Genomic DNA, 14942 nt, shown 5'->3' on the forward strand with positions numbered 1-14942 from the left:
ATGTCCCTGCTTTGTCTTCCTATCATGTGTGTTCTTTTACCCTCCCATCTGTTCACCCCAAAGTCTCCTTCTAGCCTCTCATGGGCCCCTTTGTAGTTTCCTGGCCTCTCCCCATACACACTCCCATACTTTACATGTGTGTAAAAGTTAGGAGCTAAGATTGAGTGTGACAGAGAACATGTTGAAATACTAATGGAGAAAAATTTAATTAATAAAAAACAATGTAAAGGTATTGGAAGGAAAGGGCTCCTATTTCCCTAAGGACTCTGAGAGAATTCCAACCATGGCCCCATCCAGCTCACATAACAGGAGTCTGTATGGCCAAGGAGATGACCCCACTGAGAGCCAGACCTCTGTCTCTGTTGACACTTCCCACACCAGGGACCCAAAATCTTTAGGGCCTTTCCAGATGTGCTACATCAAGGCCTGAGTACTTGGGAGACAAGAAGAGTGGGTCTGAACCCAGGCTGTATCCCAGCACCCCTAAAAGTTGGTGCTAGAAAAAAGGCAGTAAGAAGGGGTGGGTCCTGGAGGTGAAGGCCAGAGAGACACCCTTTTTCTTTGAGGTTAAATAGCCCCACCCCTTTGTCTTGCCTCTTGAAAGATAGACAGCACAGTCACGTTCTCCATAGTCACTGAGTAGCCACAGACATTGTGCTTGGTAAGGAGAAGCCCCTGTTCAAACAGGTGGTTTCATGTGGCCCAGAGGAGGCCTATCAGTTTCCTAACCAGCAAGAACCAAAATGGAAGCTGATTTCAGTGTCCTGAGAAACTGCTTCACCCGTTGCCATGGTGCCATCCCTAATAATCCCAGCAGCGAGCCAAGTCTACTTTCTGTCTGCCTCATGATATCTAGTGAAGAGACCAAGCTTGGCTGTGGAGAGCCAGACGCCGTGGCCATGGTCCAGAGCACAGCATGGGGTGGGGTGCAAGCGGCTGGCATTGTGAGCACCTGAGTAGTGGCCACGGCTGTGGGACTGTTGGTGGGGAATGTTAGACTTGCTCGTGGAAAGATGGTGATACACCTGCAGTGGGTGGTTCAGAAGGAAGCTGACCAGTAAGTTTCCTCAGAAGGTGCAGAGCACCTTAGGGGAAAAGGCCTAGAGGTGGGAGGAAGAGCAGTAGACGGAAACACGTGGTATATGGAGATCTGGACATGATGGAGCCCGAGGGGGAAGGAAAGGCTTCCTGTAAGTCTGAAGATGAGCTTAAAAAAGATGAGAGGGTGTGTGTGTCTGTCTATCTGTGGGGAGACAGAATACAGCCTGCTGAGGGCTGACAGGGGTGGGTACCAAAGAGACTCTTCAGAGAGCAGCCTTTATCAGGGGGCTGATAGGAAGTTTCATGTCACAGGATTTGGTCCATTGAAACATGGGACGAAGAACGTGGAAGATCCAGACACTGGTTAGGGTCCTAGATCCTGGACACAGCACAGAAAGATTTTAATGCTCTGGACCATAGAAAGCCTCGGAGCACCGAGGTCAAACGACCTCAGTGTGTGGGCTTTAGCCTTTTCAAAGTGGCCACACATTTGAGGGATGGGCCTGGGTGCTAACAGAGGAGCTCCAGGTTCTCCCAGACTCAAACTCAGGGGTAGTCTTAGAAAGGTGATTCAGACAGGATGGGGTAGTGGGTAGGGGGTGGTGTCAGGGGAGGGGGGTTAATTAAAGCAAGCAAGGAAGCAGGAATATGTTCGCAGGGCCAAGCAGAGCAGCAACAGTCCCCTAGTCCTCGCAGGGGTCTGTATTTCTATTTTCCCCATCTTTGTTACTCCTCCAGGCTGAGCCATTCCAGGAAGGAGGCAGGCTTCTTGTGAAAGCCTGTTTTACCCAGAATTCAGTCTGTTATATGTAACAGGAGTAATAGGGTGGTGGTGGTGGCTCGGGAGGCAGAAGCAGGTGGATCTTTGTGAGTTTAAGGTCACCTGGTCTACAGAGCTAGTTCCCGGACAGCAAGGACTGTAACATAGAGAAATCTTGTCTCCATTTTTTGGGTGGGGGGGGGGCATGTTGGTCAGTCTCTCCAGGAGTTAGACTCTACTCTGTCAGTCACTACCCTGACAGAATAGCCTCTCAGAGAAACAGAACACTTAAAAGAAAGGAGGTGTGTGTGTGTGTGTGTGTGTGTGTGTGTGTGTGTGTGTATGTGTGTGTGTGTTGTCCTTTTTGGGATGCAACCCAGCACCTTGTGCATGCTGGATAAATGCTTTGCAATCTATTAAGCAGCCCCTAACTGGAGGATTCTAGAAAAGTACTCTAGCCCTGAGCCACACCCCAGCCCCTTGCTGGGGCATTCTAGGCAGGGGCTCTACCACTGAGCCACACCCACACCCCAGCCCCTCACTGGGGGATTCTAGGCAAGCACTGTGCCACTGAGCTACACCCAGCCTCCTTTTTACTTTTTAAGACAGAATCCCACAGGTGGTCCAGGCCGCCCTTCAACTTAAGTAACTCTGTAGCCCATGTTCTAGTTTGGTTTCTGTTGCAGGAATAAAATACTGGCCAGACCAGACTTGTAGAAAGGGAAGGGTTTGCCTTAGTTTAGAGGTTATAGCCTATCACCAAGGAATGTCAGGGCTGGAACTCAAGAAAGAAACTAGGAGGCAGAAACTATGGAGGAACAGTACTTACTGGCTTGCTTCTCTGAGCTTACCTAGCTACCTTTCTTCAGGCCTACCTGCCCAGGAAAGATACCAGCTACCGTGGACTGGACCCTCCCGAAATCAAGTAGCAACTAGGAAAATGTCCTATAATGTAACTGGAAGTTTATTTCCTGCCTGCCAGTTTCCGAATAACTACTCTGAGGCTTAATATTTATTATAAATGTTTGGCTGATGGCTCAGGCTTATCACTAGCTAGCTCTTACATTTAAATTAACACGTTTCTATTCATCTATGTATCTCCACATGGCCTGTGGCTTACCGGTGGTACTCTGGCATGTTTCTCCTTGGACAGCTGCTGGCAAATTTCAGACTCCACCCTTTTCCTGCATCTTTGCTTGAATTTTCCACCTGGCTCTGTCCTGCCTTTCCATAGGCCAAAGCAGCTTTATTTATAGCCAATGAAAGCAATACATATTTACATCATACAAAAAGACATCCCACATCACTGTAACATGTTCACAGGCCAATATGATGGAGACAAATTCTTGGTTTAGGCTCTCTCATTCCGGGTATGTTTAGGTTTGACAATAACTATTCTATGCAGACAAGCCTTGAAATTTGATCCTTCTTCCTCACCATCTTGAGTAGATCCCAAATGTACAACATTAGACCTAGCTGAATATTTAAAAGGTAGTTTCAGTGTCTTATGGATAACTAGGTAAAAGCAGCAATGGGTAGTGTTCAGAATGTTCAGGATCCATACAACTTACATTCTAATGAAAATGAACTGATAAATATGCTAAATTTAGCCCAGAATTTAGGCCTGAGGGAGGGACACTGAAATGCCTGCACCTACAACTATTTTCAAAGTACTTTGGCAATGAAAGTAAAACTGCATGCAATAAGCATCCACAGTGAGCATCCATAGGACTAGCACATGCTGCATGGTGTGAACCTGGCTCCTGAGTTGGCAGAGCAGTGGGCATAATAGAGTTTTGAAAGGTCCCTGTGCTGCGAAGTTGCCTCGTCTCCTGAATGCTGGACACTTAGAAGTAAGAGCTGAAGTAACAGTGTTAGCTCAAAACTGTGCCTTAAGCCTGTGCAGTGTCTGAGTTTGGAAGGTGAGGTATACAGAATGTGCAGAGGGCCAACAGAAGCTGCCCAGAATGTGAACGGACTTTATCTCATCCAGAGAGGCAGGGAAAGAGAAGCTTCCAGAAGAGCAAAGAGAGAGTAGCGTTTATGCATTGTCTGCTGTGTGCCAAGATCGTTAGATCCCTGATGGTGATTCAATGTTCACAAATGATCTCAGGGACTCTGATCTCCATTTTTACAGGTGCACAAAGTGAGGTCATAAAAACCAAACGACTCAGCCCTAGCTGGTAATGACGGAGCTAAATTTCAATTCTGCTTGGCCAGCTCCACGGCAGAGGCTTAGGCTATCCAGGAAGAGTAGAGGGAGTGGGGGGATTCGATGGACAGGACTTTCTTTTCTTTATCAGGGAGTCCTTGAGATTGGCCTTGATGCCCGATTGACCCTGGCGGGATAGAGGTTTGGGTTGGGATTGAGGTGGGAGCAGCTATGGTCAGAGGCAAGATCTGTAGGAGTGGGCAGGGCCAGAGGCGTTTGCACACAGGATGCTAGTGAGTTATTTAGAGCCAGGGTTAGCTCCCTGGACACCCTGTTTTTTACCTGCCATCTACTTCCAGGTGTCCTTGGTGAAAGAATCCCAGGAGTTCCTGGTCTGCTGCAGGCTCCTGTTTCCCACTCTCCTTCACACTCAACCTCATTTGTCTCTGAGCTGGTCTGGTCTGCCCAGTCACAGGCCACACATTACCTACAGCACACTGCTCGCTGTGTTGAACAGGGCTCCCAAGGCAGGCAGGGCAATGGAGAAAGTGTCCTTCAGGAGCAGAGTCCTCGTAGGCCCCTAAATGCTTACTCTGTGTGCTGGCTGCTGAATGTGGTCTCAGCTCACTCCAGTCTACATGTAGGGCTTGTTTCTGGTTTTATTTCAAATTCTACTTTAAAATGTTTTGCATTATTCTTGAGAATTTTGTGCATATATATGAGCATATATGATCATGTCTATACTTACAATTCCCTCAAAATCCCCCATAACACATCCCTACAACATGTGTGTGTGAGAGTGTTTGTGTGTGTGGAGAGAGAGAGAGAGAGAGAGAGAGAGACAGAGAGAGAGAGAGAGAGAGAGAGAGCCCTCCCACTAAGTCCATTTGGAGCTCTCCACATGTGCATTGATATGGGGCCATCCAATGAAGCATGGGAATCCTACCAGTGGCCATATTCTCAAAAAAAAAACCAATCCTCTCCAGGGACTTCAATAACCCTCTTCTGGCTTTTGAGACACCTGCATACGTGTGTGTGTGTGTGTGTGTGTGTAAAATAAATCTTTGAGCTGAAGAGATGGCTCCATGATTAAGAGCACTTACTGCCCTTGCAGAAGACTCAGGTTCAGTTCCTAGCACCCATATCAGGTGGTTCTCAACTTCCTGTAATTCTAGTTCTTGGGGATCTGACATCCTCTTCTGGTTTCCATGGCATCTGCATGCACATGGTACATATAAGCATGCACAGGCACACACACATATATCGAATAAATAATAAACAAACAAACAAACAAATACTCCTTCTTCCTCTGGCCCCCAGCAACTGTCTACTGTAGCTCCACAGTAAAGTGTGGGTGAAGCCTGGAGATCATTGACCCCGTGCGGATGATCCCAGATATTATGCGTTCACGAGTGTAACAACCACGTCATGCCCAGGAGGCATCATTTCATGGTGCTCTTAAGTGCTTCTTGCTTCCTCTTTCGCGGTGTTCCCTGAGCCCTCGAGAAGGAGGTTGATGTGGATGCCCAGTGTAGGGCTGAACACTCAGTCTGATACTTTCAGTACTTGACCAGTTATTCCCTGCCCCATATTGCTGCTGCCCACTGCCAAAACGAAGCAGCTTCTCTGGCCAAGGTGGAGAGGAGCCCAAGCCTGTGGGTATGAACACAAATATTTAGGAGACACTTTGAGAGCATGCCCAGTTAGGAAAATAATAATAATAACAACAACAATATATCCCAGGGCCCATGACCTCCTCAGCGACGTGCTTTTGAACAGAATTATATTATCATACATAAAATCCCCCTTGTGGAGCAGACCTCCAATCCAGCCGGAGAGGGGTGAGTTGTGCCACTACTATACAGTTGGCACATGGTGCCTTGCAGGTCAGTACTGCAGCATGTGGCAGGTGCCCTCTTCTACCTCCCCGAGAGGATTGGGAACATCAGTGTCACCATGATGTATTTGTTTCCTCAGCAGAGTGTTACTGACCATCTTTAGGTGCCTAGCACTGCTCTCCATGCTAGAGCTTAGGCTGTGAAAACAAAAGAGAGGAAGGCCAAGGATGCGACTCAGTCAGTACAGCGGTAGAGCGCTTGCCTAGCATGCACAAGGCTCTGGGTTCAACCCCAGCACCGCACAGAGCCTGATGTGGTAATACATGCCCGCCATCCAGTTCTTAGAGATGGAGACAGGAGGATCAGGAATTCAAAGTCACCTTCAGGAACATAGTAAATTCGAAAGGAAGGAGAGAGATAGGAAGGAACAGGACAACAGATATCTAGGCCAGTTATGTGATGTGCACGCACTTTAGCTGCTGAAGATAATACCTGAGAAATAAGAATGCTAACAGCTGTGCATGTGAGGGGTGTGCACACATGTGTATGTAGAAACAGTCACACATAGGTTAGATGAGGATGACGTGTGTCCTGCTCTGTCACTCTATCTTATTCCATTGAGACAAGGTCTCTTACTGAACCTGGAGCTAGTCTGGCAGGCAATAACCCCTCCCCCACCCCCTGGCAATCATCCTGTCTCCAGCCTCTCCTTCCCCAAGCACAGGCACAGCCTTAACCCACGTGGTAATCGGGATTTGAACTCAGGTTCTCTCTGTGACCTGCTGAGCCACCTCTCCCACCCTGTTTCAGTGGTTTTCAGTGAGCGCTTACTGAGCCGCTCCTGAGGGCTTCATCTGCTTTGATTCTCAGGACAACGTCTTGATGTCCGTCTATCAGATCCCCAGACAAGGATGTGCCTGCAAAGTGGCTCTTCCAAGCATGACGGGCTGAGGAACTGGGAAGTATACTTCAGAGCCCACACTTTTAGGGACCCCATGCTTCCCACCACACCAGGCAGGAGAAGAAGGCAGTTAACTCAAAGGTGGGCCGCTCAGCATCTGAGACTGGGAAGTGACAGGGGACAATAGGCATTTATCCCTGAGACTAGACACAGTAGCTTCTGGAAAGCCGAGAACAGGTGGACGTGGTTTATTTGAGCTAAACAAAAGCTGTCCCCAGAAACCACAGCAAAGATCATTCTAGGCAGTGGGCCTTCAAGGGGCTTCTCAGTTAAGCCGAGTTAAACCAACCAAGACCAGATTCTCCTGGCTGCTGCTGGCGAGGCCAGGCCTGTAGGGGTGTAGAAATTGGCGAGGCCAGATTATTCCTGGGGCTTTGAGTGGAGCATCCCTCAGGCTTTGGAGAAATGCTGTAATCCAATGTATCCAGAGGAGCACAAAAGTAGCTGATCATCATGGCGTCTCTGCAAAAATACAGCTCTCTCCTCAAGGGATAAGAGAATTTATTCTGGAGTCAACACATGTGACTGTAGTCCAGGAACACAGATCCAGGCTTCCCCATGTTCCAACATGGTAACAAGTCCGTGGAGTTTTTACAATAACAACAAAGAAAGCCCTAAGTTGGGGTGATTTAGAATACACTGGTGGAAACCACAGGGAGGTGGGTTACAGTAGAACAGGGGAATCTCTGAGACAGCTTCAGACGCTGGCTGAGGACATCCTTAGCCTTCAGATTGGTGGAAGCCAGAGGTCTGCTTGTACCTTCTGAACCGATTTGTCTAAAAGTCACATGGAAGTTAAGTCGGACACAGAGGTGGGCATAAACGGCTGTCTAGAGCACTAATGGGAGCCCAGTGTAACTCGCTCCCAATGTGCAGCCTTCTGCAGATTCTGGCTCGTCAAGCAGCCTTGTAGAATTACCTTTTCTTTACCTTCCTTCTTCCTTCCTTCCTTCCTTCCTTCCTTCTTTCCTTCCTTCCTTTTTGTCTTTCTTCCTCCCTGTCCCCCCACATCCACCCCCCTTCCTGGGGACTTTAGTCCGTGGCAGTTTCTGAAACTGATTCTAAAGAACAGAACCCGTCTTGGAAGCCAGAGTTTCCCTGCTGCCCCATTTCCTGCCTGTGAAGTGGTGCGCTGATGATCCTGGGAACTTGTCCCTAATGCAAGCTGGACAGGGCATGCTCGCCCTCCGTGTTGCATGGGGCATGCTCGCCCTCCGTGTGACTTGGGCGCAGCACTTGGAAGGGGGAAGGATCCTGTGATCATGCCTGACTTGAGTGGGGCAGAGACATTGGTGAATCCAAAGAGGTTGGCCAGCCAGAATAGAGCCCTGACAAGAACCCTAGGGAGAAGTGAGGGACAGCTTCACTCCGGGTATGTTAGAGCTAGAAGGTAGATCTTTTCAATTCTTCCCCTAGAGCCCAATCCAGCTCTGCCCCTCCATCCTTGGCCTAGGTAAGCAGTAATTTACTGTGTAGCATCTTATTAAAGAGACATTGAAAGTCCTTGGAACAAGACTTTCTCACTCATGTGTCCCTCCATGAAACCGTCTCACCCTGAGCATCATGGCAGGCTAGGAGACCCTAAAAGGCCCTAGTAGCTACATCTAGGGAATGGTTCCATCCTTCCTGGTGGCAGGGTAACCCAACTTCTGTTTCTGGGGCAGGAGAGACTTCTGACACCCCAGTCCCACGATTTCCTAATTATAACATCAGTCAGGACTGTGGTCACTGATTTCTGTATTCCATTACAGGCTGAGACCTTTCACCTCCTACAAGCTACGCCTGAAGGCCACAAATGACATCGGGGACAGTGACTTCAGTGTAGAAACAGAAGCCGTGACCACACTGCAAGATGGTGAGCAAAAGCAAGCCCAATACCACCCCGCCCCACAGCTCTGCAGAAGCCGGAGGGTACCTTCCTCCCAGAAAGAGACCCTGCTCCAGTCTTGAGCAGAGAGGGGAGGTCACCAGGGAGGGTGACAAGCAGCTGAAGTCCATTAGTAACTGACAGCCTGGGGTGTTCCTACACACCCCACGGTCATAAATCAAGGTCCCCCAGAGAGTTTCCAGATGGAATGGAACTCCTTTCGATTGGCTTCCAAAACCGTCCTCCATTAGAAATTGAATAATTAATGGGGGTTGTTAAAAATGAATGTCACTGGGGAAGCTGGGTCCAAGCAGTTTCAGATCTGCCCCTGGCCCCCACCCCAAGCACCAGGTGGTTTCTTCACCGGCTTCTGACCTCAGAGGCATTGGGCCTGAAGATTCCCGATCCTGGGTATGGGAGGAAGTGCAGTGAACCCGGGAGACAGCTCCAGCAGACACAGTCATAGACTGACAAGTGGGATGGAAGAAGATGGATACCGGGCAACTTCCAGCTCAGCCTCAGAGCCGGGCACTTAGTTCAGCCACCAGGGCTTTGCGATAACTCCCAAAAAACCCTATCTCTTCCATTTAACGCTCCAGTGAGGTGGTTTCCAAATGGACCAGGTCCCCGCTGCCTCGCCCTGTGACCTCACATCATGTGACTCCCCCCCTCCACACACACATGCTTCTCTGAGCCCAGAAGTTTAACTTCTACCACACAGAGTTTCAGGGCTCCTCGAGGACTAGCCCAGGGGTGGAGGTGAGCCATTTCCAGCTCCCCAGCCATATTCAGACATTGATGCAAAAACAAAATACAACAAACAAACAAAAACAAAACAAAGAACAGGTCTCCCCCAACGGGAAGGGGAGACATTTTACTTAGGAGTCAAATGTGAGTGATCATGGCCCAGTGAAACACAGATTTGGGTCACCCCGAATACTGCCATGTTCCAACACATTAGCAATTCCACAGTGTTTACAGTGGCAGAAATAAGAACATTTTAAATCAAGAACAATTTTGAAGACATTGGTGAGAATACCGGGTAGGCAAGTTAGTCATCTCTGCTTCAGACTTGTACAGTGATATGTTTTAGTCTTGGGTAGGTGAAGCTAGGTGTCTATTTGTACATTCCAAAAGGACCTAAGTCCTGAGGGTGTTAGACGGCACACAACAGTAGGCAGTAAGTGGCTATTTAGGGGCTAAGACGGCCCAAGACAGTTCAGCTTTTGACCTTCAACATTCCAGCTCTCCAGGGTTGCATTCCTAACGGACTTCTGTTAATGTAAATGCAGCAGCCCCTCCCCCCCAATCAAGAACTTAAGTTACTGCAGAGACTCTGGCTGCACACCCAGCATCCCCACTGTGGCTGGGTCCACTGGGTCTGGTATCTGAGAAGTAGGCCTCTAAGCTCCCCAGAATACCTGGAGAAACCTCAGGGCCCTCATCCTGAGAGGTGTTGAGATTCAGATGCAGCAGAGCTCAGGGAAGAAGTTATGAGTCATCCAGGTAGCTAGGTGGCCCAAAGTGCCTGGTAGGAGGCTTGGGAGACCACTGAGAAGCAAAACCCTTCCTTTCACTGCTACGGATGAGTGGAGGGAGAATGTCATCAATGATCTCACTTAAAAGTCACCTTTCCGGCGGTGACAACCTCCCTACGAGAACATGCCTCTCGCAAAGGATCTCCTTCATCCCTCTCCAGAGGAGGAAAAGAGGAAACACAAGAAGAAGCGCCTGGTGCAGAGCCCCAATTCCTACTTTATGAATGTGAAGTGCCCAGGAGGCTATAGAATCACCACGGTGTTTAGCCATGCACAGACGGTAGTCCTGTGTGTCGGCTGCTCCCCTGTCCTCTGTCAGCCTACAGGCAGGAAAGCAAGACTGACAGAAGGATACTCCTTCAGGAGGAAGCAGCACCGAAAAGCACCATCGAGATGAGTGGGAACCATCCCAATAAACACATTTTGGATGAAAAAAAAAATAAGTGAGGGCTTACAGGCAGGAGAGATGAGTCAGTGGGTAGCATAATGGCTGCTCAATCATGAGGACCTGAGTTCAAATCCCCAGTGCCCATGTAAAATACCCAGCGATACTTGTAACCCCAGCTGGGGTTTGAGGAAGGATCCCGGGGGTTAGCTAGCCAGCCAGTCTGGCCAAAGTGGGGAATCTTGATATTCAGCAAAAGCCCCTCAAAGCTAAGGTAGAGAACAGCAGAAAGATATCCAACTCTAACTTCCAGCCTCCACATGCTCCCCCCAGGACCAGCATGGAGACGTAAACATATACACACATGCATGGAACCTCCGCACACAAACAGACAAAAGGTGGTGTGGAACAAGGGTAGAAAGTCAGCATCAAATGAAAACTAAAGAAAAAAGAACCTCTCATTTTTATCTTGCATCAGACACAATGGAGAGAATATTTGCAATGGTGCGCTAATTCTTAGAAGAAAGGGCCAGACACCCAGCAAGCTGCTGTCATTGTCGGGTTATCTCTGACAAACAGGGAGCACGGGATCCTGACAGGCTCCTGAGACCTCAGGGAATAGGCCCTTACTGAAAAGCTATTCAAGGAACTCTCTGGGCTCCCCAGGCCCCTTCTCAACCCTTTGATATTCAAATGCAGCTTTTGAGGCCCCTATCTCATCATCTCCCTTGTCTGAGACTTGCAATTTCCCTTTGTGGTTGGATTTGCATTGTGTTTGTGGCCCTTTGTCTCCCTCTGTGAGGTGGAGATTGACTGGCAAGACCAGCCCTACCTTAGCTGGAGAGAGGGGGCCTTTGATGACTGATTAACATTTCTCCCTTACTATGCTAGGGCTGGAACCCCAGGCCTTGCAGGTGCTTACCCCAGCCCCTCACTGGGGGATTCTAGGCAGGGTCTCTACCACTGAGCCACACCCCAGACCCTCACTGGGGATTCTAGGCAGGGTCTCTACCACTGAGCCACACCCCAGACCCTCACTGGGGATTCTAGGCAGGGGCTCTACCACTGAGCATACCTGCAGCAGCCATTTTTTTTTTCATAGAGCTTTAGTCCTGGCCCAGGCTATTCTTGAGTTTGTAATAATCTCCCTACCTGTGCCTTCCAAGTCCCCAGAATCCAAACATGATTCCACATTTTTTCTTTTCTTTTCTTCATTCCTTTCTTCCTTTCTTTTTTTTTTTTAATGGCAGTTGCATGTGCTTCAAGGTTTTGTATGTATGTGGGTTTAGTACCCAGACAGCTAGAACAACCACTGTCTTGGCAAGTTAGTTTTTGTTGTTGTTGTTGTTGTTGTTATTTGGGGTTTTTTTTTAAAAGTGCATTTGTGTTTTGCCTGCATTGCATGTATGTCTGTGTGAAGGTGCCAGATCCCCTGGAACTGGAGTTTTAGACAGTTGTGAGCTACCTTGTGGGTGCTAGGAATTGAACCTAGGTCCCCTGGAGGAATAGCCAGTGCTCTTAACTTCTGAGCCATCTCTCCAGACCCCACATTTTCTTATTAGGCTGATATTTATCGACTGCACAGGGTTCTTGGGCTGGATAAAGGTCCACATTGACTATAGACTACTAGAAGGTTTTCTGCTAGAGCTGTGGTTCTCAACCTTCCTAAGACTGCAACCCTTTAGGACAGCTCCTCATGTCGTGGTAACCCCCCCCCCCCCCTAACCATGAAGTTATTTTCACTGCTACTTTGTAAGTGTAAATTTGCTGTTATGAGTTGTTATGTAAATATCTGTGTTTTCCGATAGTCTTAGGCTGCCCCTGTGAATGACTTGATTGACCCACAATGGAGTCATGACCCACAGGTTGAGAACCCCTGGTCTAGAGGGTGACGTTGGGGTCCACCTGTGTGACTAGGGATAGAGGGCCTGAATAATCAGAGGAGACTCAGACAGAAGCAAACCTAGGATGAAAAGTAGACAGAGCCTGGGATACATGTCTAGTCCTGTCCCCTCCAGAAGCACTTAGTGGGCAGGCTTTTGTTGGCACACAGCCTCAGCCAAGGAGACACAGAGAGGTCAGTTTAGTACACAAGAGAACCTGGAGAGTGCAGAAAAATCTCCAGCACCTGATCTATGGCAAGGGCTCCTCATTGGTCCCAAAGCAGGCTTGTCCATGACAGGGGTCATACCAGCCTTGTCCTTCCAGAGACCAGCGCAAAGTCACCACAGCTTCCTGGCTTTGCATGCTGGGTGGCCAGCAGCAACCTCATCTCTACCAACAGTCACTCGGTGTCTCAAGCTAAGAGCACTGTGACTTCACTGTGACCACCTGGCCTGCTCATGGCAAACCACTAACACCTAGGTTCTCAGAAAATGCTATCTGACCCCCTTTCACAAAGACTTGGAAGCCCAGGAAGGGTTTTGGGCGGGAGCTCACAGAGTGCTGTGGTTGGCCTGAGAGGACCCACAGAAGGGAGGACAGGCTCCTTACACTGAAGGGTGACTGGTGCCCAAAAGAACCATTCTAACTACTTCCTCCTATCTGCTGCCCTGCAGTTCCCGGAGAGCCTCCAGGATCTGTCTCAGCCACACCTCACACCACATCCTCGGTTCTGATCCAGTGGCAGGTAAGAACCATGGGGACCTCACTTATTTCTGAAGCACGCCTTTGTTCCATGGTTCGGACAACCAGGACAACTATACAGAGCTTGCGTGCAAGCCACACCCATGCCAAATGTGTGACTGTACCTGAGGAAGCAGCCAGGCTGAGTTAGACAGAGCCCCTGGCCCAAGGCTGGAACTCATCCAGACCCTGCACAGAGGAAACTGTGCTCAGGTCTCCAGGGCTGCAGCCTCCCCTCAGACCAATGGGCTCACAGAGCACATGAATGAGCAAAGGGGCGGAGCTTCTGGCCAGTGAGGGAGCCTCCAGATGCCAGAACCAAGACTGTCCTGCTAAAGAGTGCCTGGTCCTAAGGCCTTGAAGGAGGGCAGATAATGGGCTGTGTGCAGAGCCACTGGAAGGCCTGGTTAGCCCAAGTTCGACCACTGTGAGCTGGGGATGTAGACGGTGGACCAGGCGGCCTGAGACTCTTTCTTGGGGTTGATGGTGTTGTCAAGGGGAATGGCAGGTGCCAGCGTAAATGCAGAGATAAAAACACCTCAGTGACACTGGGTTGGTCAGACTGACTTTCAGCGTGTGGCAAAATAACCTAGGGGGAAGGCGGGGAAACAACACAAGAGAGGGAGGACTTATTGAAATATCTCAGTTTCAGTGAATTGCAGGTCATGGTGAAACTCATCCTAAAAATAAATTTACGTGATGGGGGAGTGGGTACCTCCTGGGTGGCAGGCGCTTACCTCTGAAAGTGGAAGGCCAGGGCCAGGACTTGCCTCTCAGGGGCACCCGCAAGGCCCGCTGGGCCGGATGGCATGAGAGCTGTGTGGCCCCCACCTTGGCTCAAGCATCATAAACAATCCAGAGCCAACGCTTAGGGGTGCGGGAGCCTGGGGCCCACACTAAGAAGAAAAAGACAGACAGGACCAGGTAGCCGGAGGAGCCACCTTGCACTCAAAGTGCCTGAACCACTGAGTCGTGGCTGGTGACTGCTGGGGAGTCCTGATCTCTCAGTGCACCGTGTTGTCTCTTGGTACCTAAGTGTTGGCTTGTATTTTGCCTTAGTTCCTTTCCTCCTTGCTGAGACAAAAATATCTGGCAAGAAGCAAGTTAAGGGGGCGGGAGAGTGTATTTAGGCTCACAGTTTGAGAGTCCCCACCCTCATGGTGGGGGAGGCGTGGCAGCAGGAACCTCATGGTCACATGACATCCACAGTGAGGAAGAAGAGAGGGATGGATGCTGGGGCTCAGCTTGCTGCTGTGTCCTTGTTGTCCAGTCTGGGACCCCAGCCCATGGGATGATACCCTTAGGGACCATCTTCCTACCTCACTTAACCTAATCTAGAAATTTCCTCATAGACACGTCTAGAGGTCTGTTTCCTACATGATTTTAGATCCTGTCAAGTCGACAGCCAGGGGCTTTCTGATGTTGCCACCAAAGCACAAGAGTAGGTTCGGCCTAATGGAAGTTGACACTGTCACCTACAGGAGGGACAGAGAAGAGCCCTTTAGCAGCAAAGGTCTCTGCTGAGAGTATAACATCGTCCTTCAGTGTCAGAGTCGCCAGCCAGCGACAGGTGCCTTTCAGGGTGACAAAAAGATATTTCTGAATGTTTTCTGATGACACTGGCAGTTCACTGCTGTGCCCTCAGCTTTCTCTGGCTTCACCAGAGTGTAGGGGACAGGACAGAACAAGAAGGGGTCAGTCCGGGATCCCATCTGCCCTATGGGTCAAGGAGCCATCCACAACAAATAACAAAGGACCTTGACCTTGGCATGCCA

The 14942-nt window shown here is 49.5% G+C and overlaps 2 protein-coding genes across 2 annotated transcripts in view; both read left to right on the plus strand.

Moving 5' to 3' along the window:
• Positions 1 to 14942, plus strand: part of LOC121465135 (protein sidekick-1-like) — a 955042-nt gene that overhangs the window by 866980 nt on the left and 73120 nt on the right. Inside the window, exons 31-32 of the mRNA XM_041678320.1 lie at positions 8504 to 8607; positions 13101 to 13171. Coding sequence (XP_041534254.1) covers positions 8504 to 8607; positions 13101 to 13171 — 175 coding nt within the window. The remainder of the gene's footprint in view (positions 1 to 8503; positions 8608 to 13100; positions 13172 to 14942) is intronic.
• LOC121464614 (40S ribosomal protein S27-like) lies at positions 10282 to 10554 on the plus strand. Its single transcript, XM_041677647.1, has one exon. It carries the CDS (start codon positions 10282 to 10284, stop codon positions 10552 to 10554), a length of 273 nt encoding a protein of 90 aa, XP_041533581.1.

Source organism: Microtus oregoni, unplaced genomic scaffold (genome assembly GCF_018167655.1).
Source record: "Microtus oregoni isolate MIOR12 unplaced genomic scaffold, Mior012 000029F_ref0000214, whole genome shotgun sequence".
NCBI classification, from domain to species: domain Eukaryota; kingdom Metazoa; phylum Chordata; class Mammalia; order Rodentia; family Cricetidae; genus Microtus; species Microtus oregoni.

Excerpts from the sequence above, each read along its gene's own strand:
- LOC121464614 (XM_041677647.1), top strand. The coding sequence starts at position 10,282 with ATGCCTCTCGCAAAGGATCTCCTTCATCCCTCTCCAGAGGAGGAAAAG.